At 41.0% G+C, this 26,993-nt stretch overlaps 1 protein-coding gene across 1 annotated transcript in view; it reads left to right on the forward strand.

Moving 5' to 3' along the window:
- The window catches only part of ITSN1 (intersectin 1), a 191,023-nt gene continuing 164,355 nt past the window's right edge, over window positions 326-26,993 (forward strand). The window contains 4 exon segments of the mRNA XM_021070946.1: window positions 326-2,320; window positions 18,566-18,625; window positions 21,214-21,306; window positions 22,768-22,831. Of these exon segments, the coding sequence (XP_020926605.1) occupies window positions 18,598-18,625; window positions 21,214-21,306; window positions 22,768-22,831 (185 nt within the window). The 5' untranslated portion in view covers window positions 326-2,320; window positions 18,566-18,597.

Raw genomic sequence — 26,993 nt, forward strand, 5'->3', positions numbered from 1 at the left:
CATAGCGGCCGTACCAATTTATATTCCCACCAACGGTGCAGGAGGCTTCCCTTTTCTCCACACCCCCTCCAGCATTTGTTATTTGTGGACTTATTAATGATGGCCATTCTGACTGGTGTGAGGTGGTATCTCATGGTAGTTTTGATTTGCATTTCTCTAATAATCAGGGATGTCGAGCATTTTTTCATGTGCTTGTTGGTCATCTGTATATCTTCTTCGGGGAAATGTCTGTTCAAGTCTTTTGCCCATTTTTCCATTGGGTTGTTGGTTTTTTTGCTGTTGAGTTGTATAAATTGTCTGTAAATTTTAAGAGATTAAAGCCCTTGTCAGTAGCATCATCTGAAACTATTTTCTTCCTTTCCTTAGGTTGTCTTAAATCTTTCCATTTTGGATTGTTTTCTTAGGGCAGATTCCCAGGAGTTGAATTATTGGTTACATGGGTAAAGAAGATTTTTCTTATCCTTGATACTTTATTGTCACATTGTTTTCTAAAGGAGATGTTACAGTTTTGCCCTCCCACCAGCAGTGTGAGGGGTGGGGTGGGGCTCTGTTTGTTACAAAGTTATTAACATTGCAAATCTGCAATAATAAACTTATTTATTTTGAGGTTTTACTTCATTCCTTTGTGTGGTGAGCTTTCCACGCTGGATTGACCTTAATTAAATTGGCTCAAATTCCCAAGTAAAATTTGCCTTTGACAAAAAAAATTTAAAATCCATTTCAATGGGGGGGGGATAAGAAAAGCTTTCAGAGAGGGAATAAAAGGGTTAGTTTTATAATGTCCACATAGATGAATGTTAATCAGTGAACTGCATATTGCATGAATTAACTTTTCTTCCCTCCAGTAATAATAGTTATCTTTTCAAAATCTTTTGAATGTTATTCGGAATTGTAAGGCTTAATAGCACTACTGGATTTCACAACATTGAAACCAAATGCAGCCAGCTTTACATGTGCAAACATGCCTAAACTGAATTCTAGATAAATTGAATTGGAATTCACATTTTGAGAATAAAATTGGCTTCTACAATGTTTTTCATATTATGAGAAGTTGAACCTGTTAAAAGAAAATATGAAATTGAGAAAAGCTGGGATTTTCTTCTTTTGCAATTTTATTCTAGCTCACAGTGTATTTGTGATTTTTTTTTTTCTTTTTAGCAGAGACTTCCAGGCTTCTTTTCTGTACTTTCATGGTACAGCCAGATCTACTTCAAGAAATTGAGTGAAATCCTCAGTAAATGATGACCAGGATTGTTTTCAGCTTTTCTCCTTTTTTTCTCAGCCTTAAATATATCTCGGTGTAATTCCGTCAAGTGAAATTAAAGATTTCAATCATGGATCTGTTGCCTTCTGAAATGCTTTGGTTTTCAGTGGGCTGCAGTCTGTTGAGTATTTTAGTGATGCTAATGTTACTGAACAGTTTTGTTCAAGCCCTAAAACTGTGGTGATAAATTTCATCCTGCATAGAAGTCCTCTAGGTCGCCTAGCGGGGGGGCACAGTTGGTTTTTATTAATGACTTCGTTGCCTTTTACTCTCATTCATGAATGACACTCAGTGACATTTCACTGATGTTATGGCAAGGGTTTTCCCTTGGACTTTGCCCATTCTTTACACGTTGGGAAATAATCCTCAGCTATAGCACGGGGCAGCCAGCATCCATGCAGGGATTTGACTTTTAATGGGTAGCTGTGTAGATTTCCTTTATCTCGAGACTGGGCAAACACTTAACAGTCCTGAGCAAAAACTAATAAGAGATTAAAACAAACCCCCTTGAGGTTTCCACTTGCCAGCCTCAGGAGTTGGTCTGGTTGGCCTTGATGTCCATTGTGGTACTGCATCTTGTGAAGATGTCAAAGATGTGAAATACTCTCTCTCCTGTCCGTTGTGTACTTATTATCAAAGCTTACATATAGCCAATTTAATTTTGATGAATATATTCAAATATAGAGCCTTGGATCAATACTAAGCTCATGGTTGCTTTTTGTACAGCATGCATATGTTTCATTTCTTCTTTTACTATGATCTATAAACTCATATTTAATTTTTCCGGTTGCAGCTGTTGCACTATTTTTGTTGAAGCAGGCTTAAAAATCTGGCAGGAGGCCTTCCTGCTTTCCTGCTCTTTTCAGTGTTGCAGTGCTGTTTTGCATAGTCGGTGTTTTCTGGGTAGTTTTTTTGACTTCTTTTCTACAGCTGAGGCTTTCTCTAAAAGTTTTCTCTGCCTAGGCTTGGCCACTGTTCGTGCAGCTCAACTGATTGATAAGACCAGGCTTGTCTGCTGCCTTTAGAGGTTCACAAGTTAATTCGCTAGCGATAAAGGTGAGAGTCGTCAGCCAGTACCCCGTGTTGAATTAAGACTAAATGCAATATCATTTCTTGGGCTGCAATATGGAAGTTACTTTGATTTTTTCTTTTAAGTGTGCATGTGTCTGGTAATCTGTTGAAAGTTCAGTTTTTATTTGGAGGAAAATCTTTAGATCATCTCCTTTTTTAGTGACTCTATTCCCACGACACAGAGGACAATATTTTGTTCCCCCATTCCCTGGGTCATTACAATTTTTTACCCCAGTGACAAGTGTTTACAATTAGCTGTGACATTTCGTTGTTTGCTCACTTATTAATTTTTATTTGGGGAGAAACTGGAAAGTGAGTTGATCATAGATTAAATGTATATAATCTCATTATTTTAGCTGATAATCTTGAAACTTCAGAAGTTTTATATTTAAGATAAAATTTAATCTGAAATGCCCTTTTCCCACTCAGTGATTCTTAAAAAGCATTTTGGGGTAATCTGCCTTTTTCCCTGTAGTTACTTTTTCAGCTTTCAGTGATAATGTTTTATGCTTAATGACCTCTTGAAAATGGGACTTTCTGGAAGAAATAAAGTCCCTCACTTGTTTTATTGAGGCTTTATGAATGGTTATGCTGTCTGCAGCTGTAGTGCTCTAGAATCTGGTTGCTTAAAAAACTTAGACAAGCTATAGTTAATGACTTAATTTTCAGATGGAACTTTGCCATTAGTTGGTGGTCTAGAGGTGGAAATAAGTTTCAAAGCCGGGCTGCTTAATTTCCATTTCTGTCTTAAAACAGGAACGCCTTTCTCTGTCTCTTTGTCCTCTCGGTCCCTCATTTTTCAACTCTGTAGCCGCGCTTTGGTTTTATTGCTCCCTGGTGAATTCTTTCCAATTGCAAATATTGAAGTAAGGGTGATTTAGAAGAACTGGGGTTAAAATCTGCTCCTTGAGCTCTGCAGGCCCGATCCCCTGGCGCTTCTCCTTGTGGAAAGTAAGCAGGAGTGAATGGAGTCGCGGTGAGTGTTGCCAAGTGATGTGACAGCTGGGCCTGACAGTGATTGCTGGCCACGGGTCATTCCTGACCCGTCCCCTTCTCACCTCCACCCTTCCCCCAACAAGAAGAATCTGGGAGGCATGCCTGTTCTCTTTGGAGAGGACAACTTGAATATTCACGACAGCTTTTCAGACAGAACATTGACAGTGTCTCTTTGAACGTCGTAATAAGGTTCTCTTTTTTTTAGTGGGTTCTTTACCCTTCGTGCAGCTCTAAAGTCTTGCACATCTCTGAGGTCATCTTGCTCAGCTTCAAACAGGAGCACATGTCGAAGCTGCGTTTGAGGCCCATGACTTCAGCTGTGGCAGTCCACCATTGATCAGGTTGGCTGCATGTTTGGGATTCATCATTTTCTTTGTCCGTGTATTGTTTGGCTTTCAGTACCTTTTCTCTGTGTCTCAAAAGAGCTTTGTGTACATCCTGCCTTTATGTGTAATCGTACAGGGCAACTTTTTTCCCTTTTGTTCATCTCCTGCTCATTTTTCACAGGAGTAGAGTTTAGTGCCAGACTGGTTTATTAAATAAGCAGGGGTGGAGGCTCCGATAATTGTTTTCCATTCATTGCAGACTTTTTTTTTTTTAAAGAGTGATTTCTTTTTTTTTTTTTTAAGTTTTCCAATTTTGAATTTTTAGAAATGTAAGAACCAAAAAAGTAAGAAGCGTGGGGACAATCGATTGCTTCTGTTTTTATTTTTATTTTTGTGATTCCTTTTGATTTTTATTCTAGAGCAGGGGTGAATATAGAGAGAACAGTGCTTAAAACCAGACCCTCATAACTCTCGAATATCAGACAATAACATGATAGGAATGTATTATATACTTTTATGTGTTCCTGAGGATATTTTTATATCTTTCAAGATATTTGTACATATATTTTCATTTTCCTCCCACGTTTTGACACTTTTCCTCTCCTTTCTTTCTCAATGTATCATTGATGCCAAATGTCCAGAAATTTAAAATTTCTGTTCTGTACATTTCTATCCTGTAGGTCCATTAACCTAAAACGAGACCTTCTGAGCAATTGTACAACAAAATAAAGAATTTTTTTTTCCTCTGTCTTTTTTTTTTTGCTTTTTTAGGGCCGCACCTGCAGCATATGGAGGTTCCCAGGCTAGAGGTCTAATCAGAGCTGTAGCTGCTGGCCTACACCACAGACACAGAAATGCTAGATCCAGGCCACGTCTGCGGCCTGCACCACAGCTTATGGCAACGCCAGATCCTTAACCCACTGAGCAAGGCCAGGGATTGAACTCAAGTCCTCATGGATACTGGTCGCATTCGTTTCCACTGCACCACAACAGGAACTCCTGGAGTCTCTTTTAAATATGAGGAAGAATAAGTATCTTGTTTCCTTACCTCTCGGTCGGTCTCTGTTACTGTCTAATCAGCTTGCCTTTCTCTGGTGGCAGAAGTCCTTGCCTGAGGTCTAAAACTGTGAGAATACTGTAAGTTTAAGGAGGATGTAAGCCTAATTTGCATATAAATGTTCATTGTACAGAAAATGTCTTCTGTACCAAGAGTATGTCTTGAAATATTGAGACCATGTGTTCTCTTCTTAGGAATCCAGCCACAGAGGTCAGTGGAGTGGTGTGTTCACAGCACAGCTTAGGTCCTGCCTCTCCTGTAGCCTCTGCGTGTCTCTAATTGTTGAGACTCATTTTCCTTATTTATATGATTCCAAGATTTTGTGAGGGAATGGGCATTAAGTGAAAACCAGATAATGTGTATTCATAATCTCTTTTTGGTCTTTTTATTCTGGCCACACTTGTGGCATGCGGAAGTTTCCAGGCCAGGGAATCGAACCCGCACCATAGCAGCTACCCAAGCCACTACAGTGACAACAACAGGTTCTTAACCCAGTGTGCCACCAGGGAACTCCCTGTTTTGATCCCTAGGTCACTAACCCTTAGCCCTCTTTTGTCTGTTAGAATTCTGCTAGTTATTTGAATTGCGTAATTGTGAAGATTTCTTTTTCATGAATGAGTATATGTTTAAATTATCTCATTTCATCTCAATATTTATTTTTATATTCACTCTTTCCCTCTTTTCTTTTCTTTTTTTTTTTATTTTTTTAAGTTTTTGCTTTTTACTGCTGCACCCATGGCATCAAATTGTGCTGCAGCTGCTGGTCTACACCACAGCCACAGCAACACCAGATCTGAGCTGCATCTGGGATCTATGCCACAGCTCACGGCAATAGTGAATCCTTAACCCACTGAGTGAGGCCAGGGATCAAACCCGCATCCTCATGGGTACTAGTTGGGGTCATTACCCTGAGCCACATCAGAAACTTCCATCCCTCCTTTAATTTTAAAAGACATTGGAAAATTTTCAAACCTTTAGGGAATTTGAAAGAATAACATGACATACGTGTTTTAAAAGATGTTTTCAATAGTTTAATTATTTAATATAAAATTAAAAGTTTTAAATTATGCCTGTAATTTTTAGAAATTTTATTCCTCATAATTAAATTTTGCCTTTCAGTATTTAAAATTTTAGTATCTTTTATGTGCTAGAAACCACATGTTTTGTATTTTTATTTTGTGTTTTGAAATCACTTGATATTTTCTGAATAACCAGGACTTTATGAGAGCAAAACATTGGAAATCAAATAGCAAACCTATTTTAACACAATTTTTTATTATGCAAAATGATATATATTTTTTTAGTTAAAAAAATTTTTTTTGGAGTTCCCATCATGGCTCAGTGGTTAGCAAATCCAACTAGGAACCATGAGGTTGCGGGTTCGATCCCTGCTGTTGCTCAGTGGGTTAAGGATCTGGCATTGCCGTGAGCTGTGGTGTAGGTTGCAGATGCGGCTCGGATCCCTAGTTGCTGTGGCTCTGGCGTAGGCTGGCAGCTACAGCTCCGATTCGGCCCCTAGCCTGGGAACCTCCATATGCCATGGGAGCGGCCCAAGAAATGGCAAAAAGACAAAAAGACAAAAAAAAAATTTTTTTTTTCCTTTTTCAGCTGCATCTGCGGCATATGGGTGTTCCTGGGTTAGGGACTGAATCTTAGCCTCACCTGTGACCTCTGCCACAGCTACGGCAACGTAGGATCCTTAACCCACTGTGTGGGGTCCTCATGGACCGAACCTGCAGCATACAGGGAGAACTCTGGATCCTTAACTCACTGAGGAACTCCCCAAATGGCATTTTACCAAGTACTGTTTTAAAGATGATCTGCCTGGAGTTCCCCTGTGGTGCAGTGGGTTAAGGATCCTGCATTGCCACTGCAGAGGCTTGAGTCACTGCTATGGTGCAGGTTCCATATGCTATGGCTGCAGCCAAAAAAACATAGAGATGATCTACCTATTTTATAAATATACATTTATAAGGTCTTCTACTTTAAATATAATATTTGGGATTTTAATGTAAATACTGAAAATAGGGATCTTTTTTTTTTGAATAATTTTTTTTGACTAATTCAACTTTCTGAAGCTGAAATGAACAAAGATTAAAGACTTTTCTCGAACATATTTTAGCTTTTGGCTTAAAAATCCTGACATTTTCAAACTCCTATTTATATATTTCTGGATTGCTCAATATTTAGTTTGTTTTGCTATCTTTTATATGTAAATATGGGCATGTTTGCCTCACTCTGAAAATTAAATATCTACATCCAGCAGTATGATGATGAAAGGTTTTCATAACTTGGGGAACGTATGTACTATAATGTAAAACATGCAAAAGAAGGAAAAAATTGTATATTTGTAAGAGAAAAGACTTAACAGGAAATATAAGTACGAGGCTGTTAATGGTAGGATGGGGCATGCTTGTCTGCATGGTGGCTGCCCTCTCTGCCCATAAGACAGACCGCCCCACCAGAAGCACTGCAGCAACTGGTGAGTTTCTGCACTTGTTCTAGAGCAGTGGCCTGTTCGCCTGCTTCTCAAGCAGCAAGAGAAGAGCGACCTTCTCTGTTTTCCTCTTAAGTGGGCTCGCATTTTCCGAGTGCCTTCATTAGAAGTGACCCACCTTAACCCTGCTGAAATCTCAGTGTGCACATGGTTGAACTTCTGCCTTCATTCGCTTCTTTTTTGTTCTTGTTTTTAACTGCTCTGTTAGGTTGTTTTTTTTTTTTTTTTTTTTTTTTTAAATATGAGACTTCCAACTTCCGTTTGATAAATGCTTACACTTCACTTCTTTTTTGTATAAGAAGTAAAAGCTCTTTGGACTTATCTGGCAAAATTCTGTTCAACTTATTTCCTCCGTTCAGTTTCCTCTGTGGTTTGCTGTGACATTTAGAAAAAAAACAAACCTACTTGGTTTCCCTTCCGTCGTCTTTTTTGTTCTCCAGTTATTGCTTGGAGCAGTGTCCCTGCACTCCCCACCCCCAGCTCCACCCTGGTTGGTTTACCAGGCTAACTAGTTCACGAATGTTCCATTAAATTCTTAATCCTGAAAGTGTGAGGTTATATACATGAGCTTGGAAACCAGACTGACTCTGTTCTGTCATTTGATGACTGTATAAAAACTGTACCTTGGAGTTCCCGTCGTGGCGCAGTGGTTAACGAATCCGACTAGGAACCATGAGGTCGCGGGTTCGGTCCCTGCCCTTGCTCAGTGGGTTAACGATCCGGCGTTGCCGTGAGCTGTGGTGTAGGTTGCAGACGCGGCTCGGATCCTGCGTTGCTGTGGCTCTGGTGTAGGCTGGTGGCTACAGCTCCGATTCAACCCCTAGCCTGGGAACCTCCATATGCCGCGGGAGCGGCCCAAGAAATAGCAACAACAACAACAACAATAACAAAAGACAAAAAAAAAAAAAAAAAAAAAAAAAAAAAAAGACAAAAAACTGTACCTTAGTTTCCACATCCTTAAGATGGAGCAGTAATATTATTTAACCTGTAGGATTAAAATATTCAAATGGTTAATACAGGTCAGGTGTATTAGTAAGTCTTTAAATAATACAGTTTCAGTGAATTATTATTTGTCACGTTTTTCTCGCTAACTCTACACACACACAGATTTTTTTTTTCTTTGCTTATTAGGGCTACACCTGTGGTATATGGAAGTTCCAGGCTAGTGGTCGAATCAATTGGAGCTGCACCTCCCAGCCTACACCACAGCCACAGGAATGCCAGATCCGAGCCTCGTCTGTGACCTACACCACACCTCATGGCAGTGCTGGGTCCTTAACCCACTGAGCGAGGCCAGGAATAGAACCCGCATCCTCATGGATGCTAGTTGTGTTTGTTACTGCTGAGTCACGGCAGGAACTCCAGAGTTTGACTTCTTTAGATTTCACATATATAAGTTGGATCATGTAGTATTTGCCTTTCTGTGTCTGGCTAATTTCCCTCCGCAAAATGTCCTCTAGGTTTATCCATGTAACAAATGGAAGATTTTCTTCTTTTATTAAGGCTGAGGAGTTTCCGTCGTGGCGCAGTGGTTAACGAATCCGACTAGGAACCATGAGGTTGCGGGTTCGATCCCTGGCCTTGCTCAGTGGGTTAAGGATCCAGCGTTGCCGTGAGCTGTGGTGTAGGTCGGCGGCTACAGCTCCGATTCGACTCCTAGCCTGGGAACCTCCATATGCCATGGGAGCAGCCCAAGAAATGGAAAAAAGACCAAAAAAAAAAAAAATGCTGAATAATAACATGTTCTATACACAACCCCCATTTTCTTTATCTATTTATCCATCCACAGGCACGTTGTTTCCATGTCTTGACTATTGTTAATAATGCTGCAGTGAACATGGAAATTCATATCTCCTCTTTGAGATAATGATTTCATTTCCTCTGGATGTATACCCAGTGGTAGGAATGCAGGTTCCTATGCTAGTTCTATTTAATTTTTTGAGGAAGCTGCATACTGTTTTCTACAGTGGCCGCACCAATTTACATCCCCACCAACAGTGTACAAGGGTGTCCTTTTCTCCACATCTTCGCCAGCATTTGTTCCTTCCTGTCTTTTCCGCAATCGCAATCCTGACAGGTGCGTGGCTGTATTTCCTTAGTGACGTTGGGCACCTTTTCTGTGTCCCTCTTGGCCATTTGTATGTCTTATTTGGAAAAGTGACTGGTCAGATCTTCTGCCCGTTTAAAAATCCTGCTTACTTTGCTATTGAATCCTATGAGGTAACTATAAACTCCTTAATTATATTAAACATTCTTTTTTTTTTTTTTTTTTTTTTTTTTTTTGCTTTTTAGGGCCACACCCATGGCACATGGAAGTTCCCAGGCTAGGGGTCTAATTGGAGCTACAGCTGCCAGCCTACTCCACAGCCACAGCCACATGGGATCCACTCTGCGTCTGCGACCTGCACCATAGCTCATAGCAACCCTGGATCCTTAACCCACTGAGTGAGGCAAGGGATCGAACCTGCAACCTCATAGTTCCTAGTTGGATTCATTTCTCCTGCCACAATGGGAAGTTCTATATTAAACATTCGTATTCCGAAGTTCTATTGTCCATCATTGGCTCTGGCCCTTCAATTAAGTTTTTTGGTTGAGCTTAAAGTTGAATTCGTTGTTGTTGTTTTAAAGATAAAATACTTATGGAGAGTTATTGGGAATAACTACTTCTCTTAAGAGGATATTCCAATGTAGATATTTTAGTTTGAATTGAACTGCTAGGATTGCAAAACTCTTGGCTTTTATTTTTAGTATTTTGTCTGCAGCTTGTGGCTTCGTTAGAAGTACACCAAACCTCATATATTTAAAGTATCCAGGAGTTCCCACTGTGGCACAACAGGATCCATGGTGTCTTGGGAGCACTGGGACGCAGGTTTGATCTCCAGCCTGGCACCATGGGTTAAGGATCCAGCATTGCCGCAGATGTGGCTTAGGTCACAGCTATAGCTCGGATCAGATCCCTGGCCCCAGAACCCCCATATGCCACGGGGCGGCAAAAAAAATTAATAAATAGGGTGTATAGTTTGATCAGCTTTTATATATGTATTTCCATTCCCCTCTGCTTCCTTGTGCCTCTTTGTAATTTTGTATTCTGACCTTTCCTCTCATCTCCTCACAATCCCTGATTGGTTTTCCATCCCTATAGAGCAGGTCATATTTTCTAGAATTTTTACAAAAGTGGAATCATACTGTGGGTATGTGTCCGTATACCTGTCTCCTTTCCCTGAGCATAGTGGTTTTGATATTCATGCATGTTAATGCTTATAGGGACAGTTGGTTCCTCTTTATCGTGAAGTAATATGTCATCATATGGGTATGTCCCTGTTCGTGTATCCATTCTCAGTTGTTTGGTTTGCTGGTGTTTGGCTCTGAACAACAAAACTGCTATGAACACTTGAGTAGAAATCTTGGTGTAGACATAAGGTTCTTTTCTCTCAGCTAACTATACAGAAGTAGCATGCTAGGGTTGAATGGTAGCTGTATAACCTTTAAGAAAATTGTTTTCCAAAGTGATGACACCATTTTGCATTCCCACCAGCTGTGTATGCGAGGCCAGCTCTTCCACATCTTCGCCAGCACTTGGTACAGTCAGTCTTTTTCATGTTTCCCTGCTGTTGGAAATAGCAGGGCACATCACCTTTGTTTAATTTCCCTAGTGGCTAATGATGTTAAACATCTTTTCTTGTGTTTATTGGCCATTTCTGGGAATTGTTTTGCGAAGTGTCTCTAATCAATTTCCTCATGAAATTACTTGTCTTTTTTTTTTTTTTTTTTTTTTTTGTCTTTTTAGGGCCACACTTGCAGCATATGGAGGTTCCCAGGCTAGGGGTCAATTTGGAGCTGTAGCCGCTGGCCTACGCCAGAGCCACAGCAATGAGGGATCCGAGCCATGTCTGCGATCTATGCCACAGCAGTGTTCCTGGGCCAGAGATCTAACTCTCACCACTGCAATAACCAGAGCCACAGCAGGATCCTTAATCTGCTGAGCCACAGGGGAACTCCCTGTCTTACTCTTTTTAAGTTGCAAAAGTTCTTTATATATTCTGAGTATAGTTCCTGTGTATGATGCAAGTGTTGCAAGTGTTTCCTCCCAGTCTGTGTCCTGCCTTTTTCTTTTCTTCTCTTTTCTTTTTCTTTTTATGGCCACCATCTGTGGCACATGGAGGTTCCCAGGCTAGGGTTGAATGGGAGCTGCAGCTGAGGCTCACGCCACAGCCGTGATCCGAGCCACAGCTTTCGGCAATGCCAGATCCTTTACCTGCTGAGCAAGGCCAAGGGATCGAACCCGCATTCTGACAGATGCTGTGTTGGGTTGTTAACCCTCTGAGCCACAATGAGAATGCCTGCCTTTTTGCTTTCTTAATGTCTTCTTTTGAAGATGCTAACATTTCATTTTGATGAAGCCCAATTGGGGGCATGCTGTCTCTCTTTTTTTGAAATAAATTATGCTTGTTTCTGTTCTGAGAAATTCTGGCCTTTCCCAAGATTACAAACATATTCTCCACTTCTTTGGAATTTTTAATGTAAAACTATATGGTTTTAAATTAAGGCCAAATTTAAATTTTAAATTTTGATCCATTTTAAATTAATTTTTGTGAATTTTATGAAGTAAGGGTCAGTGTTCTTTTTTTTCTCTCTCTTTCACCCTCCCTCCCCCCAAATGTGGATATCCAATTGCTCTGCTTTGGTTTGTTGAAAACTTTTTTCCTCCAATGATTTACCCTTGCAACTTTACCAAAAATGAATGCACCTAACATGTAAATCTATTTCTGAACTCTTCTTTTCCATTGATCTAGTATGTCTGCCTTTAAATCAGTCCCCAAAGGTCTCGATTATGTTGCTTTATAGTAAATCTTGAGATCAAGTAGGGTAAATCCTCCAATTTTGTTATTTTAAAAAGTTGCTGTGGGAGTTCCCTGGTGGCTCAGTGGGTTATGGACCTGGTGTTGTCACTGTTGTGGCTTGGGTTACTACTCTGGAGTGGGTTCAGTCCCTGGGCTGGAAACTTCTGTATGCTGGAGGCATGGTCAAAAAAGAAAAACTGCTGAGGATACTCCAGGTCCTTTGCCTTTCCATGTAAATCTCAATATCACCCTTCCAATTTGTAATAAAAAGCTTGGTGCAAATTTTGATCGGGATTGTGTTGAATATGTAGATGCATTTGGAGGGAATTGCCATTTTAGCAATATTGAATCTCTCTTCACCATAGTGTATCTCTCCATTTATTTAGGTCTTCAACTTTTTCAACAATCTTTTGTAGTTTTAGTAGCAAGACACTGGCTTTGGATGTCTTTCATTAAATTTGTACTCAGGGCTTTTACATATTTTTGGCACTATTGTAAATGGGATTGTTTGCCTTAAATTTCAGTTGCCAATTATTTGTTCCCAATATATAGGAATTCAATTATATATATATATATTTCCCTCCCCTTTTGGCCACACCCACAGCATGTGGATGTTACTGGGCCAGGGATTGAAATCTGAGCTGCAGCTGTAACCTACACCATAACAGTGGCAATGCCAGATCCTTTAACCCACTGAGCTGGTCTGGGGATCGAACCCATACCGCTTCAGCGACCCAAGCCTCTGCAGTTAGATTCTTTACCAACTGTGCCATAGCAGGAACACCCATATTTTTGAGTTTCAGTTCTGACTACTTTGTGGAGAATTTTTACATATGCTTTAGGATTCTGTTTTATAATTTTTGTAGGTAAATCTCAAAAGACATACGACTTATTGTCAATTTCAAAAAATAGGAAGATGAATTGAGAGGAAACACACTAAAATCTTTTGGAAGATTATCAAGCTTACCTGCATAAAATATTGAATGAGAAATAGTGGAAGAACAGAATAGCAGCTGCAGTTTCTAAAGGGAATTGGCAGTGAGAAGTAGTCTGCTTCTCAGCTGGGCTCACAGACCTCCAATTAAATATGGTGGTTTGACCACATGTGTCTTTCCTTCCCTGAAGGCTGCCGTAGTCATGTCGGGAGTATAAAAGATGTTAACTCCTAAGGAAAAAGATAACGGGAGAGAAGATAGTGACAAAGGATTCTGACAGTTTTGTTTTCAGGGCTGCATCCGAGGCATATAAAATTTCCCAGACTGTGTGTCAAATCAGAGCTGCAGGTACCGGCCTACACCACAGCCACAGCAATGTGGGATCTGAGCCGTGTCTGCAATCTCCAACCACAGCTCATGGCAACACTGGATCCTTAACCCCCTGAGCAAGGCCAGGGATTGAACCTTGCATCCTCATGGATGCTAATCGTGTTCTTTTTTTTTTTTTTTTTTTGTCTTTTTAGGGCCGCACCCACGGCACATGGAGGTTCCCAGGCTAGGGGTCAAATCAGAGCTGCAGCTGCCGGCCTACACCACAGCGCACAGCAACGCCATATCCTTAATCCACTAAGGCCAGGGATCGAACCCGCAACCTCATGGTTCCTAGTCGGATCCATTTCCGCTGCACCACGATGGAAACTCCACTAATCGTATTTTTAACCCGCTGAGCCTCAATGGGAACTCCCTGATAATTTTTTAGAATGGAGTGGTAATTTCAGTTCAGAGGAAGATAACATAGTGTCTGTAGATAAAGATGAGGTCAAGCCAGCTTGCGCCTGGCTTCAGAGTGCTTGGACGTTCCTGGTATTCCCAAAGGTGCAGGTCAATTTTGCAGCTGAAAATGAATATTATGTAAAAATCTTCTATGTCCAGATCTTTTGAACCATTCTCTCCTGCGCCCTGAGCCAGACAGGTAACTATTTCTGTCCCCTTCCTCCTAGGGAGGTGGGAAGAGCACTAGAGCAGAGATGCTCTAGACTAGAGGGGTGAGAATGGGCCTGAACATGTAAACAAGTCCACCCACTGATGTGTGGGCCCCTCACCTGTTTCTCGCTTCTCCGCTCCTCCCCAGAAGCCAGCGGGAACACACATCTAGCTGAATATCTTGAATGAAAAAAACCTCCACATGCTGGCATCCGGACAGCTCCCAGTGAAAAGATGACTAGATATATTCGATTATCATCATACGGAGAAGCCCATCCATCAGCCACCACTTCCATCCTGCTTCTGAGCCTTTTTTTAGTGCCTCCCTCTTAAAGACGAAGGCACATCCAAGGATCACCAGATGTATGGGGAAAGCTTCAAAAGTGAAAGAGAATGACCCCAAACAAACTTTATCAGCCAGCCAACAAACAAACAAAAAAAACAGAAGAAAAGAAATGAGCAAAATTATTATAGGCTTCAGTTCCCCTTCAAGGAGGTTAAACCCAAAAGCCTCTGGCCCTTTCCTCTACCTTAAACAGCCTGGTAGGAAAGGAATGTCTCCCATTCCTCACCCCACCTCCCTATATAACCTGTTCTCCACGCAAATAAAGTGTCCTGCCCTAAACCAATCACAAGATCAACTATGCCCCATGCAGAGATGGAACAACTCTCAGCCCTTAAGCATGGCTAAGGGGCTGGGGCAGGGGAAATTGGGTCTCCACTCAAATCTGCCTCATGGGGTTATTAAAACAATTGTAAAATGAGCCGGGCCCTCTTTTAACCTGCACGCATGTGAGCTCTCTTGTCTCTGAAAATGTGCTTTCGCTATGATAAATGTGTAAAACGCCAGACCACCTGCACCTCCAAATCTTTGTCGAGTGTAGGCAAGGATCGAAAAATAACAGAGGGACCTGACATTCTAAACCATCCTCTGCTGCCAGGCCTGACAAAATGCAATAAAGAAAATCAGAGGAGGAAAAGAAATTGTGTTGGAGTTCTCGTTGTGGCATAGCGGAAACAAATCTGAGTAGTTAGTATCCATGAGGATAAGGGCTTGATCCCTGGCCTTGCTCAGTGGATTGGGGATCTGGCGTTGCCGTGAGCTGTGGTGTAGGTCGCAGATGAGACTCAGATCCCGCATTGCTGTCATAGGCTGTAGCTGCAGCTTTTATTCCAGCCCTAGCCTAAGAACTTTTATATGCTGCGGGTGCAGCCCTAAAAAGCAAAACCAAAAACCAAAACCAAATTGTGTCCGTTTAAAAAATGGGAGTGAGGGGGACACTAGGAATATATGGTTGAGAACAACAAGAGCTTTGGAATTTTAAAATTCCATGGATAGATGAAATTGAGTATTAGGGCAAAGGCTGTCATTTTTAAATTCTAAATTAATCTAATTTTGCCACGTCTATTTAGTATTCATTTTTAACTATGGGCATTTACCACATTTCTAAATTAAGCAAAAGGAAAAATATTGTTTGGGCTTTTTTAAAAACTTTTTACATAATGATTTTTATTATTATTATTTTTTCATTATAGCTAGTTTACAGTACTCTGTCAATTTTCTACTCTACAGCATGGTGACCCAGTTACACATACAAAAATACATTATTTTTTCTCACATTATCATGCTCCATCATAAGTGACTAGATATAGTTCCCAATGCTACACAGCAAGATCTCATTGCTTATCCATTCCAAAGACAATAGTCTGCATCTGTTAATCCCAAGTTCCCAATCCACCCCAGTCCCTCCCCCTCCCCCTTGGCAACCACAAGTCTATTCTCCAAGTCTTTGAGTTGCTTTTCAGTGGAAAGGTTCATTTGTGCCATATATTAGATTCCAAGTGTAAGTGATATCATATGGTATTTGGCTTTCTCTTTCTGACTTACTTCACTTATCATGAGAGTCTCTAGTTGCATCCATGTTGCTGCAAATGGCATTATTTTGTTCTTTTTGATGGCTGAGTAGTATTCCATTGTTTATATATCCCACATCTTTCTAATCTAATCATCTGTTGATGGACATTTGGGTTGTTTCCATGTCTTGGCTGTTGTGCATAGTGCTGCAGTGAACATGCGGGTGCATGTGTCTTTTTCAAGGAAAGGTTTGTCCGGAGATATGCCCAAGAGTGGGATTGCTGGGTCATATGGTAGTTGTGTATTTAATTTTCTAAGATACCTCCATACTGTTTACCATAGCGGCCGTACCAACTTACATTCCCACCAATGGTGCAGGAGGCTTCCCTTTTCTCCACACCCCCTCCAGCATTTGTTATTTGTGGACTTATTAATGATGGCCATTCTGACTGGTGTGAGGTGGTATCTCATGGGAGTTTTGATTTGCATTTCTCTAATAGTCAGGGATGTCGAGCATTTTTTCATGTGCTTGTTGGCCATCTGTATATCGTCTTCGGGGAAATGTCTGTTCAAGTCTTTTGCCCATTTTTCCATTGGGTTGTTGGCTTTTTTGCTGTTGAGTTTTATAAGTTGTTTATATATTCTTGAGGTGAATCCCTTGTCAGTTGCATCATTTGAAACTATTTTCTCCCATTCTGTAAGTTGTCTTTTTGGTTTCTGTTTGGTTTCCTTTGCTGTGCAAAAGCTTGTCAGTTTGATTAGGTCCCATTGGTTTATTTTTGCTTTTATTTCTGTTGCTTTGGGAGACTGACGGAGAAAACATTTGTAAGGTTGATGTCAGAGAATGTTTTGCCTATGTTCTCTTCTAGGAGTTTGATGGTGTCTTGTCTTACATTGAAGTCTTTAAGCCACTTTGAGTTTCTTTTTGTGCATGGTGTGAGAGTGTGTTCCAGTTTCATTGCTTTGCATGCAGCTGTCCAGGTTTCCCAGCAATACTTGCTGGAAAGACTGTCTTTTTCCCATTTTATGTTCTTGCCTCCTTTGTTGATGAGTGATTGACCATAGGTGTCTGAGTTTATTTCTGGGTTCTCTATTCTGTTCCATTGGTCAGTCTGTCTGTTTTGGTACCAGTACCACACTCTCTTGATGACTGTGGTTTTGTAATATTGCCTGAAGTCTGGGAGAGTTTTGTCTCCTGCTTGGTTTTTGTTCCTCAGAATTGCTTTGGCAATTCTGGGTTGGATTTTTTTTTAGTTGGGGAGAAGATCTGGCTTGGTTTCACTTTGGCTGTACGTGAACAAATCTCTGAGCCTGAGTTTGTGTGTGGTATTTTGGCCAGGCATTAGTGTAGTATGCATTGCCAACGGACTTTCTCAAAATCTTTGGGCATCAACTACAGACAGTGTGTTTTTAAATGCAACACAGACCGTGGAGTTTGCTGCTCCTGTTCAATCCTGCTGGTTACTAAGAATGTGGTTTTGCTCTAATTACTTCACCTCTTTGATTCTCGTTTTCTTTGTGTGTAATATGGGGATGGTAATATAGGACCTGTGATGTGGAAAGAGATAAGACCTATCAATCACCGAGTACAGTGGGCAGCGTGTATTTAGTGCTCATTAAAAAGAGCACTTGTGGGGTGTTCCTGTTTTGGCTCACCAGTACCGACTAGTACCCATGAGGATGTGGGTTCCATCCCTGGCCTTGCTCAGTAGGTTAAGGATCCATCATTGCCACGAGCTGCATTGCAGGTCACAGTCTGATTTGGATCCTGTGTTGCTGTGGCTGTGGCGTAGGCCAGCAACTGCAGCTCTCATTTGACCCCTAGCCTGGGAACTTCCGTATGTCCCAGATGTGGCCCTAAAAAGGAAAAATAAAATAAAAAATATATGTGTGTGTGTGTGTATAGTGCAAATGAACCTACCTATCAGTGAAACAGAAACAGACTCATACACATTGAGAACAGTCTTGTGGTTGCCAAGGGGATAGGGGAGAGGGAGTAAGATGGACTGGGAGTTTAGAGTTAGTAGGTGCAATCTATCACATTTACAATGGATAAATAACAAGGTCCTACTGTATGTCACAGAGAACTCTATCCAGTCTCCTAGGTTACACCCTGATGGAAAATAATATTAAAAGAATACATATATATGACTGAGTCACTTTGCTGTACAGCACAAATTGGCACAACATTGTAAGTCAAGTATACTTAAAAAAACAAAAAAGGAAAAGAATGAAAAGAGCAGTTGTATAGTTCCCTGGTGGCACAGTGGGTTAAAAATCCAGCATTGGGTTCAATCCCTGGCCTGAGAACTTCTGCATGCTGAGGGTACGGCCATAGCGGGGGGGGGGGGGCAGTTCTTATAACCATCAAGCAGATGGACTAGTATATGTAGAAGTTTAGGAAAAAGATGTATGTAAAAAAATCCCAAGTGCAACAATACAATTAGTGATGTAGTAGGTTGTCCTGAGCTGAGAATATCACCCACAAGACTGAAAGCTTCTTGTTGCGGAAGAGTCATTCACCCTCATTCCTCAGTGTCCATCATTGCACCTGAAACTAAGTAGCTGTGCAGTGAGGGGATGAATGAAAGCGCTTCCTTAGTTTGTAACATGCATCTGTAGTGCTATCCTCTAGCTCTAGTATCAGTCTTCAGGTCATTAAAGACAGCATGTTAGTGTGTTTCTAAGTTTCTAGGAGTGAAATTTTCATAAACTTAAAATGTTGCATTTCAATTACAGGCGTCCATTAGCAAGGTGAAAGTAACAGAACCATGGCTCAGTTTCCAACACCTTTTGGTGGTAAGTCTTCAAAGATTTTCCTTTTTTTTTTTAATCAATGAATTTTATTACATTTATAATTGTATTATTTTCTTTTTTTTAATATACCCAGAACTGCATTTTTCTTAGTATTATGGCAAAACTTTGTATTATGGCAAATTTCAAATATACACATAAATGAAATAAGATAACCCTTCATGTAAGTTTCAGTGCTTATCAACTCATGGCCAATACTGCTTTACCTGGATTCTTTTGGGCAACCCCCAGGCATCATATCATTTCATTCACAAATATTGTAGTGGTTGTTTCTAAAGGATGGCACTTTTAAAGATGCAACTACAATACCATTATCACATCCATCAAATTTACAGTAATTCCTTAATGTCCTCAGCCATCAAGTCAGCGTTAAAGTTTTCCCTGATAGGCTTTAGGTATTTTGTTGTAGTTGTTGTTATGTTTGGTTGGTAAAAATCAGGATCCGAATGAAAAATAGAGCATTGCAGTTAGTTCATGGGTCTCACAAGGTGCTTCTTTAGCGAAGCCCCCTCCGTACCCTAGTTGTGTTTTTTGTTTGCGATTTATTTGTTGAAGTGACTGCATCATTTATTCTATACTTTTTCTGAAGACTTGATTTAAAGTATGACGTTTTTGTTTTACTTTATCTTCTTGGAACATCAATATGCATAAAAATGTGTTTTTCAAGTAATTTGCCCTAAGGTTATTAGGAAAGTGTTATAATCGTTAGTTTTACTTATTGGCCAGGTTTTTATTTTTTTTCCCCCCAAGAGATCATGCCGTATTAATGCATTTCTCTTGGCAGTTATCTAGTAACCTAGTCACCATGGAGAGGGGAAGACAGCAAAACCCACATCCCTGTGATCACGTCTGTAAAAGTCCCTGCGTGATTCTAGTGCAGAAATCTGCAACCTTTTCAAAACCATTAGTGTTACCGTTTTTATTGTGTGTATTTGGCTTTTCTTCCCTTTCTTAATTACTGAGCACGTTTTCTGGTTTGTTTTTGTTTTTTCTCTTTGTCCTGGGGCTTTGCTTTTGTTTATAAGTTCCAGGGGTGAATTCTGTTGCGTCAGTAGAAGTTGCAGGACTGTGAGGCCTGTGAGGGGAGGGATCGGATCTGTCTTGATCTCGGTCATCACTTATTCCTAAGGTCTAATGCAGTGGCCGGCACATCCGAGGCATTCAACAGCTGTGTTTGCAGAGACAGTATTGCTGCTGCCTGTCACTGTCATACCAGCACCTGCAGAGAGGGGAGCTGCAATGTGTAGACATTTTATTTGTGTGCTGGGCATCTTCACATATTGCCTCTTCCCACCTTTTGGGAAGGTGTCTGTTTTGGGGGGTTTTTTGGTTTTGTTTTTTGCTTCTTAGGGCCAGACCCATGGCATGTGGAGGTTCCCAGGCTAGGGACTAAACCGGAGCCACAGCTGCTGGCCTACACCACAGCCACAGCAACATCAGATCCAAGCCGTGTCTGCAACCTACACCACAGCTCATGGCAATGCCGGATCCTTAACCCACTGGACGAGGCCAGGGATCAGACCTGCAAACTCATGGTTACTAGTTGGGTTTGTTTCCGCTGTGCCATACCAGGAACTCCCTGGGAAAATATCTGAATTTTTAAGAGCCTTCTACCTATGTAATCTAGAGTTATGTGTTGAATTTGTTTGAAGAGACCTAGCACTAAAGTGAAAATGATCTAGCAAATGAGGGGACATCTGGTCAGTCCCAGAGCTGAAACTGAAGAAGAGCCTAAACCCCATTCCCTGGTGGTTTGTCATTATTTTTTTTAGGATACACATTTTAAAAAACAGCTTCAGTGAGTTATAATCTACATACCATACAGCTCTCTGCAATCTAGTATTTGAATATTTTTATCATCCCAGAGAGATTGTCATAGCATCACATAGGATACTGATTATGAAGCACCGTTTTTCCATAACTTTCTTCTGTGGCCTTTAAGACATCTGAAAATGCTGTTTTAAATTAGACTTTTGCTTGAGTTGATGTAAATTGGTCATGATTATTAACTTATGTCTTCATATACTTTTGCTGTCTATAGGATTATAGGATAGGTTTTTTTTTTTTTTTTTTTTTTGAAAAAGAATTTATTCCAATGTCTCTTTTTGTTTGTTTGGCCTACTTTACTCTTTTTTGTTTGTTTGTTTTGTTTTCCTTAAGGCTGCCACCTGCATTATATGGAAGTTCCCAGGCTAGGGGTTGAATTGGAGCCACAGCTGCCAGCCATAGCCATAGCCACAGTCACAGCAATGCCAGATCCGAGCTGCATCTGCAACTCACACTGCGACTCATGGCAGTGCAGGATCCTTAACCCACTGAGCAAGACCGGGGATCGAACCTGCATCCTCATGGATACTAATTGGGTTCTTAGCCTGCTGAGCCACAATGGGAACTCCTGGCCTACTTTACTCTTAGTTTTCTAACTTTATATTCATAACTTCCGGGACAAATATGTTAATTTATCAAATCATTTATAACATACTGACAGAATCTTAAAGTACTATGGAAACTGTGTGATGAGCACGTTTTCCTTTCTCATTGAATAATTTCTTTGTCTTTTCTTTGGCTTGTAGGTAGCCTGGATATTTGGGCCATAACTGTAGAGGAAAGAGCAAAGCATGATCAGCAGTTCCATAGCTTAAAGCCAATATCTGGATTTATTACTGGTAATTGGAGTCACTGTTTTTACATTTGTACTCATCATAGTGCATATGTCGTGGAAAATCTCTTATGCAGAGTGAGGGTGGGCATCTGTGACCGGGGGTGCACTGCCCCTGTTTTGCTTTAGCCTTGAGCCTGCATTTGTACGTTGCTTTTCCTCCAACGCACTGGAGCTTTTTTGCAGTCCTTAAAGGATGCCAGGTCACTTGCTGCAGGCATATCACTGATAGGAATTGGTTAAGATTATCGGACTACATTCTTTAAGTAATGCAGCATTGGACTGTGGTCCTTGAGCAAAAAACACTTGCTTAATTCTGATTTTTTTTTTTTTTTTTTTTTTTTTTTTTTTGTCTTTTTGTCTTTTCTAGGGCCGCACCCGCAGCATGTGGAGGTTCCCAGGCTAGGGGTCTAATCAGAGCTGTAGCCGCTGGCATACACCACAGCCACAGCAATGTGGGCTCTGAGCCGTGTCTTCGACCTACACCACAGCTCATGGCAACACTGGATCCTTAACCCACTGAGCGAGGCCAGGGATCAAACCCGCAACCTCATGGCTCCTTATCGAAGTTGCTAACCACTGAGCCACGACAGGAACTCCTAACTCTGATCTTGAACTGGCTTGAGAAACTTAAGTAAATTAACAGATTATAAACAATAAGGGGGCGGGGGAGGCATCCTCTTATTGCTGTGTCCCTAAAGATCCTTTTGAACTTGGCCTTTTCTGGTATCTTTCCTGTTTGAGGGTTACTCTTCAGGAATTTAGAAAAAAAAGGAATCTAGATTTCCTGGGGACTTGTTTATTTGTGGGTTTGTCACATAGTTCTCTTTACTTTATTAATTCTTAATCATTGGTGTGATTCTTTTAATCATTGTTATTTATTCTCCATAAATATATTAGAAGTACCGGAAACTTGAAGTGTAGTTAATTGGGAAGGACAGGGAACTTTTTTATAAAGCAGAGGATGGGTCATCAGCTTCTCGAGGATTTCTGTAGCTGCACTTTGTTGAAATGTGTCACTGTTACCATCTTAATTACTTGAAGATTAATTAAAGTGAACAGTCTACCCCTAAGCAATGCTAGGCCCTTTTTGAGATGACTTTTTTTTTTTTTTTTTTGAAGTTTCAGTGCATTAGAAATCTTTGTTTTTTAAAATTTTAGAATGATTTATTTTTCCATTATAGCTGGTTTACAGTGTTCTGTCAATTTTCTACTGTACAGCAAAGTGACCCAGTTACATGTGAGAAAAAAGAATGTATACATGTTTTTTTGTTTTTTTGTGTGTGTTACATTCTAAAGTCAATGCTGATGGGTTCATTTTACTGTTACTTACAAATTTACTATTGAGCTTTTAAGATGGATTCAGTTCAGTGTCTATAGAATTATTCAGCTCTTTTAGCAATTTTGCCATAAGGAGAGTTCTGTCAACTGCCATTTTCTTCTGAAACTTTTTCCATTTAATTTACAGGTGATCAAGCTAGAAACTTTTTTTTTCAATCTGGGTTACCTCAACCTGTTTTAGCACAGATATGGTAAGTTGGAACTTTATATAATCAGAAGGTTATAGAATAAATTAGTCTAGGAATAGCTAATCTTGTTTTATTGTTGTTGATAAACACATTTTTATTGTGGAATGTTTTTAATGTTATTCCCTCAGAATTTGACAGTTCAAATATACAATTAAAGCAAAGATAAAAGGAACTTGGAAAATACAATAAACTGTACGTTTTTCCCTCTGATACGCATGAACTACACAAATTAATCTTGGCATAGCTAACATTAATTTCTTAAGCTGCAGAAAGAAAACCTGTGTCTGTAGTCGGAAATGCTCTATCACTTACTAACAGAGAAATACTTTTCAGATAGTTTGTTTCTGATACAGAACTCAAAAAAAAGTGGTGACATTTGCAGGATCACACTGTTATAAGGTTGAATGTCCAGTTGAGAAGTCTGCATTTTGATATGTTCTCACCAGCTTGTTTTTAGCTGTCATCTACATCACCCGTACCCATCTGAATGTCCCATATTTCTTGCTTTATAATGTCATGCTTCTGTACCTTTCATTGAATAAAAGGTCAAGAAAATATTTGAAGGTTAATAGTCAAATAGGCAGTGCAGTAGTGAAATGACCCATCTTTATTATGATGTCGTACAAGGTGAGCTCATAATAAATTGTGTGTGGTTCCTTGACTAACTGGCACAAATATGTGTTCCATCTTTTGAAACCATGAGGAAAAAGGAGAGTGACTGCAGAAGAGTTGCAAATACAGTTGCTGTTGTTGTATTTTGTCTTTTTGCCTTTTCTAGGGCCGCTCCCACAGCTTATGGAGATTCCCAGGCTAGGGGTCTAATTGGAGCCACAGCCACTGGCCCATGCCAGAGCCACAGCAATGCGGGATCCGAGCCACATCTGTGACCTACACCACAGCTCAGGGCAACGCCAGATCCTTAACCCACTGAGCAAGGCCAAGGATCGAACCCGCAGCCGCATGGTTCCTAGTCGGATTCGTTAACCACTGCGCCACAATGGGAACTCTGCAAATACAGTGTTGGGTTCTAGGTTTACGGCTTCGGGAAGGTGTGATGAATTCCTTTGCCAAGAAGCTGTGGTTCTTACAGTTAATACTTCATTTCCCTGGGTCTCTTAGTGTTGTGGAGGCAGCTCGCTGTACAGGAAAGAGCATGTGATTTCTAGCTTGAATCCCAGCTGTACTTCTTTCTATCTTTATGATTTGGAACATGTGTTTACCCTCCCTAGCCTCAGTGTTCAAATCTGGGAAATGAGAAGAATTATATTTCTTTTTCTTGCTCACTTTTTTTTTTTTTTTTGCTTTTTAGGGCCGTGCCTGCAGCATATGAAGTTCCCAGGCTGGGGCGGAATCAGAACTACAGCTGCCAGCCTGCACCACAGCCACAGCAACACAGAGTTGGAGCTACATCTGTGACCTACACCGCAGCTCACGGCAATGCTGGATCCTGACCCACTGAGCAAGGCCAGGGATCAAATCTTTATACTCTTGGATACCAGTTGGATTTGTTTCCTCTGCACCACAAGGGGAACTCCCAGGAATTATATTTCCTTATTGAGGGGATTAGCAGAGAAACTGTGTAGAAAGGACTTTGTATGGGCCCTGGTTCATAATAGCTCCTCAAAACAAAGCCCCACAGGATTTCCCGTTGTGGCGCAGCAGAAACTAATCTGACTAGTATCCATGAGGATGCAGGTTCGATCCCTGGCCTTGCTCATGGGTTAAGGATACAGCGTTGCTGTGAGCTGTGGTGTAGGTGCAGATGTGGCTCAGATCCCGAATTGCTGTGTGTGTGGCGTAGGCCGGCAGCTGGAGCTCTGATTTGACTCCTAGCCTGGGAACTTCCATATGCTGCAAGTGCAGCCCTGAAAAGGAAAAACAAAAACAAACAAACAAAAAACCCAAAAAACAACACCCAAACACCCCAAATCCCAAAATGTAGTTGCCATTATCATCAGGGATTGGGTATACCACATGACTAAATTATCCAACTCATTGCTTGTTCCCTTCAGTCGTTAACTTCTTTAATTTTTAAGTTTATGGACCAAGGAAGCCTGACCGAGTTCCTTGTTGCCTTTAAGCAGAGTCTATAGAACATAGTCTAAGCTTGATTCTAAGTGTCATCAGCATGAAAATCATTTGCTGTGTTCTGAAATAGCAAAACCTTCATGGGAAATTATATATTATTTGTGTGTCGATATATTTGAGTTGAAATGAAATGATATCAGATTCCTGTGCTTTTTTTGGTGTCTACTTTATTTTCTTTTTCCTGGTTGTCAGCATATTGGCTGCCAGACTATCTCTTTCAACTATGACACCCTTCTGGTACTAACTCTGATCTACTTTGAGCTAGAAAAATAAGATAACCAATTTTTTTTGGAATTACATTTTTTTTTTCTGTTTTGACCACCCTGTGGAATATGGAGTTCCCAGGCCAGGGATCAGATCCGAGCCACAGTTTCGAGCGACGCCTCAGCTGTGACAGTGCCAGATACCTAACCCATTGTGCCAGGCTGGGGATTGAACCTGTGTCCATATGTTCTAAAGGCACCCCTAGTCCTGTTGTGCCACAGCAGGAACTCCTGGAATTACTTTTAAAATAAAGCCAAAAGGAGTTCCCGTCGTGGCGTAGTGGAAATGAATCCGACTAGGAACCATGAGGTTGTAGTTTCAATCCCTGGCCTCGCTCAGTGGGTTAAGGTCCAGCGTTGCCATGAGCTGTGGTGTAGGCTGCAGACATGGCTTGGATCTGGCATTCTGTGGCTGTGGTGTAGGCTGGCAGCCGTAGCTCCGATTCAACCCCTAGCCTGGGAATCTCCATATGCCGTGGGTGCGGCCCTAAAGAAAAAGAGTAATAAATAAATAAATAAACTTTTAAATAATACATAGATAAATAAAATAAAGTCAAAAGCAGAGAGAGAGAGGCACGAAGAGACAGACGGAGGGAGCTCTCATGTACTTGTGAGCACAGGGCCCTGACCTGATAGTTAAGCGCCTCACTCTGAATGCAGGAGACTTGTGACATCTGTGTTAAACTTCTTTTGCTTTATGTTCGGGGTGTGATTGTGTTTCACACCATCAGTCCAGGTCACTCACCAGCATCTTCCTTCCCCAGACTTAACTTCCTGCACTGCTGTTATACATATTTCCAATCTTTGAAGTTTCCTTCAAGAGACAGTCTTGCTGTTGTTGTTTTGTCTTTTTTAGGGCCAAACCCCATGACTTATGGATGTTCCCAGGCTAGGGGTCGAATCGGAACTGCAGCTGCCAGCCTACAGCACAGCCACAGCCACGCAGGCTCCCAGCCATGAACAACAGCTGTCTGGCTAAGAAGCTGGAATGCTGGATTGTGGAGTGGGAGGAAGATACATTGGTTAGGGTTAGGGTTGGGTTAGGGTTAGGGTCAGGGTTAGGTGTGGGATTGAGCTCCAACTCGGCTGCTTATTCACTTTGTAAGCCTGAGCAGTGTGTCACCTTTGGAAATTTAGGTTTTTAAGTTTATAAATAATAGCTGACCTAATGAAATCGCTTTCCCTCCCTGTCTCTTACTCTAATTTTGTGCTTTTGTGTGGTTTTCCTGGTGGGGTCACAGGGAAGGCTCTGGTTCCTTTTGGAAGAAAGAGGAACGGGTTTGAGTCTATAAAGTCACGGGTGGTCCTTGTGTCAGTCATCTTGGGAAGAAGAAAAATTTGGGAGTTCCCTGGTGGCACAGTGGGTTAGGGATCTGGCATCAGAGCTATGATATGGGTTCAATCCCTGGCCTTGGAACTTCCAAATAACTGTGGGTGTGGCCAAAAAAACCCCAAAAAACAAAATCAAAAAAAACAGAGAGAGAGAGAGAGAATTTTGGATTAGGAATTAGGAACTATTTCTAGTGTCTCACTTTCTAGGCCTTTCTTTGCTCTGGACCTGGATTCAGACATGAGTGATCTGGATGCTGGGGAGTTTTTTTTTTTTTTTTTTTTTTTTCATTTTTTCGCCACACGCATAACACGTGGAAGTTCCTGGGCCAGGGATCGAACCTGAGCAACAGCTGTGGCAACACCAAATCCTTAACCCACTGTGCCACGGCAGGAACTCCTGGGGAATATCTATTAGAAGTCTTTATGCTTTTATTCCATGTAGAAACTATATTCCCATTAACTGATTTATGAGCTTTGGAACC

Source organism: Sus scrofa, chromosome 13 (assembly GCF_000003025.6).
Source record: "Sus scrofa isolate TJ Tabasco breed Duroc chromosome 13, Sscrofa11.1, whole genome shotgun sequence".
NCBI classification, from domain to species: Eukaryota; Metazoa; Chordata; class Mammalia; order Artiodactyla; family Suidae; genus Sus; species Sus scrofa.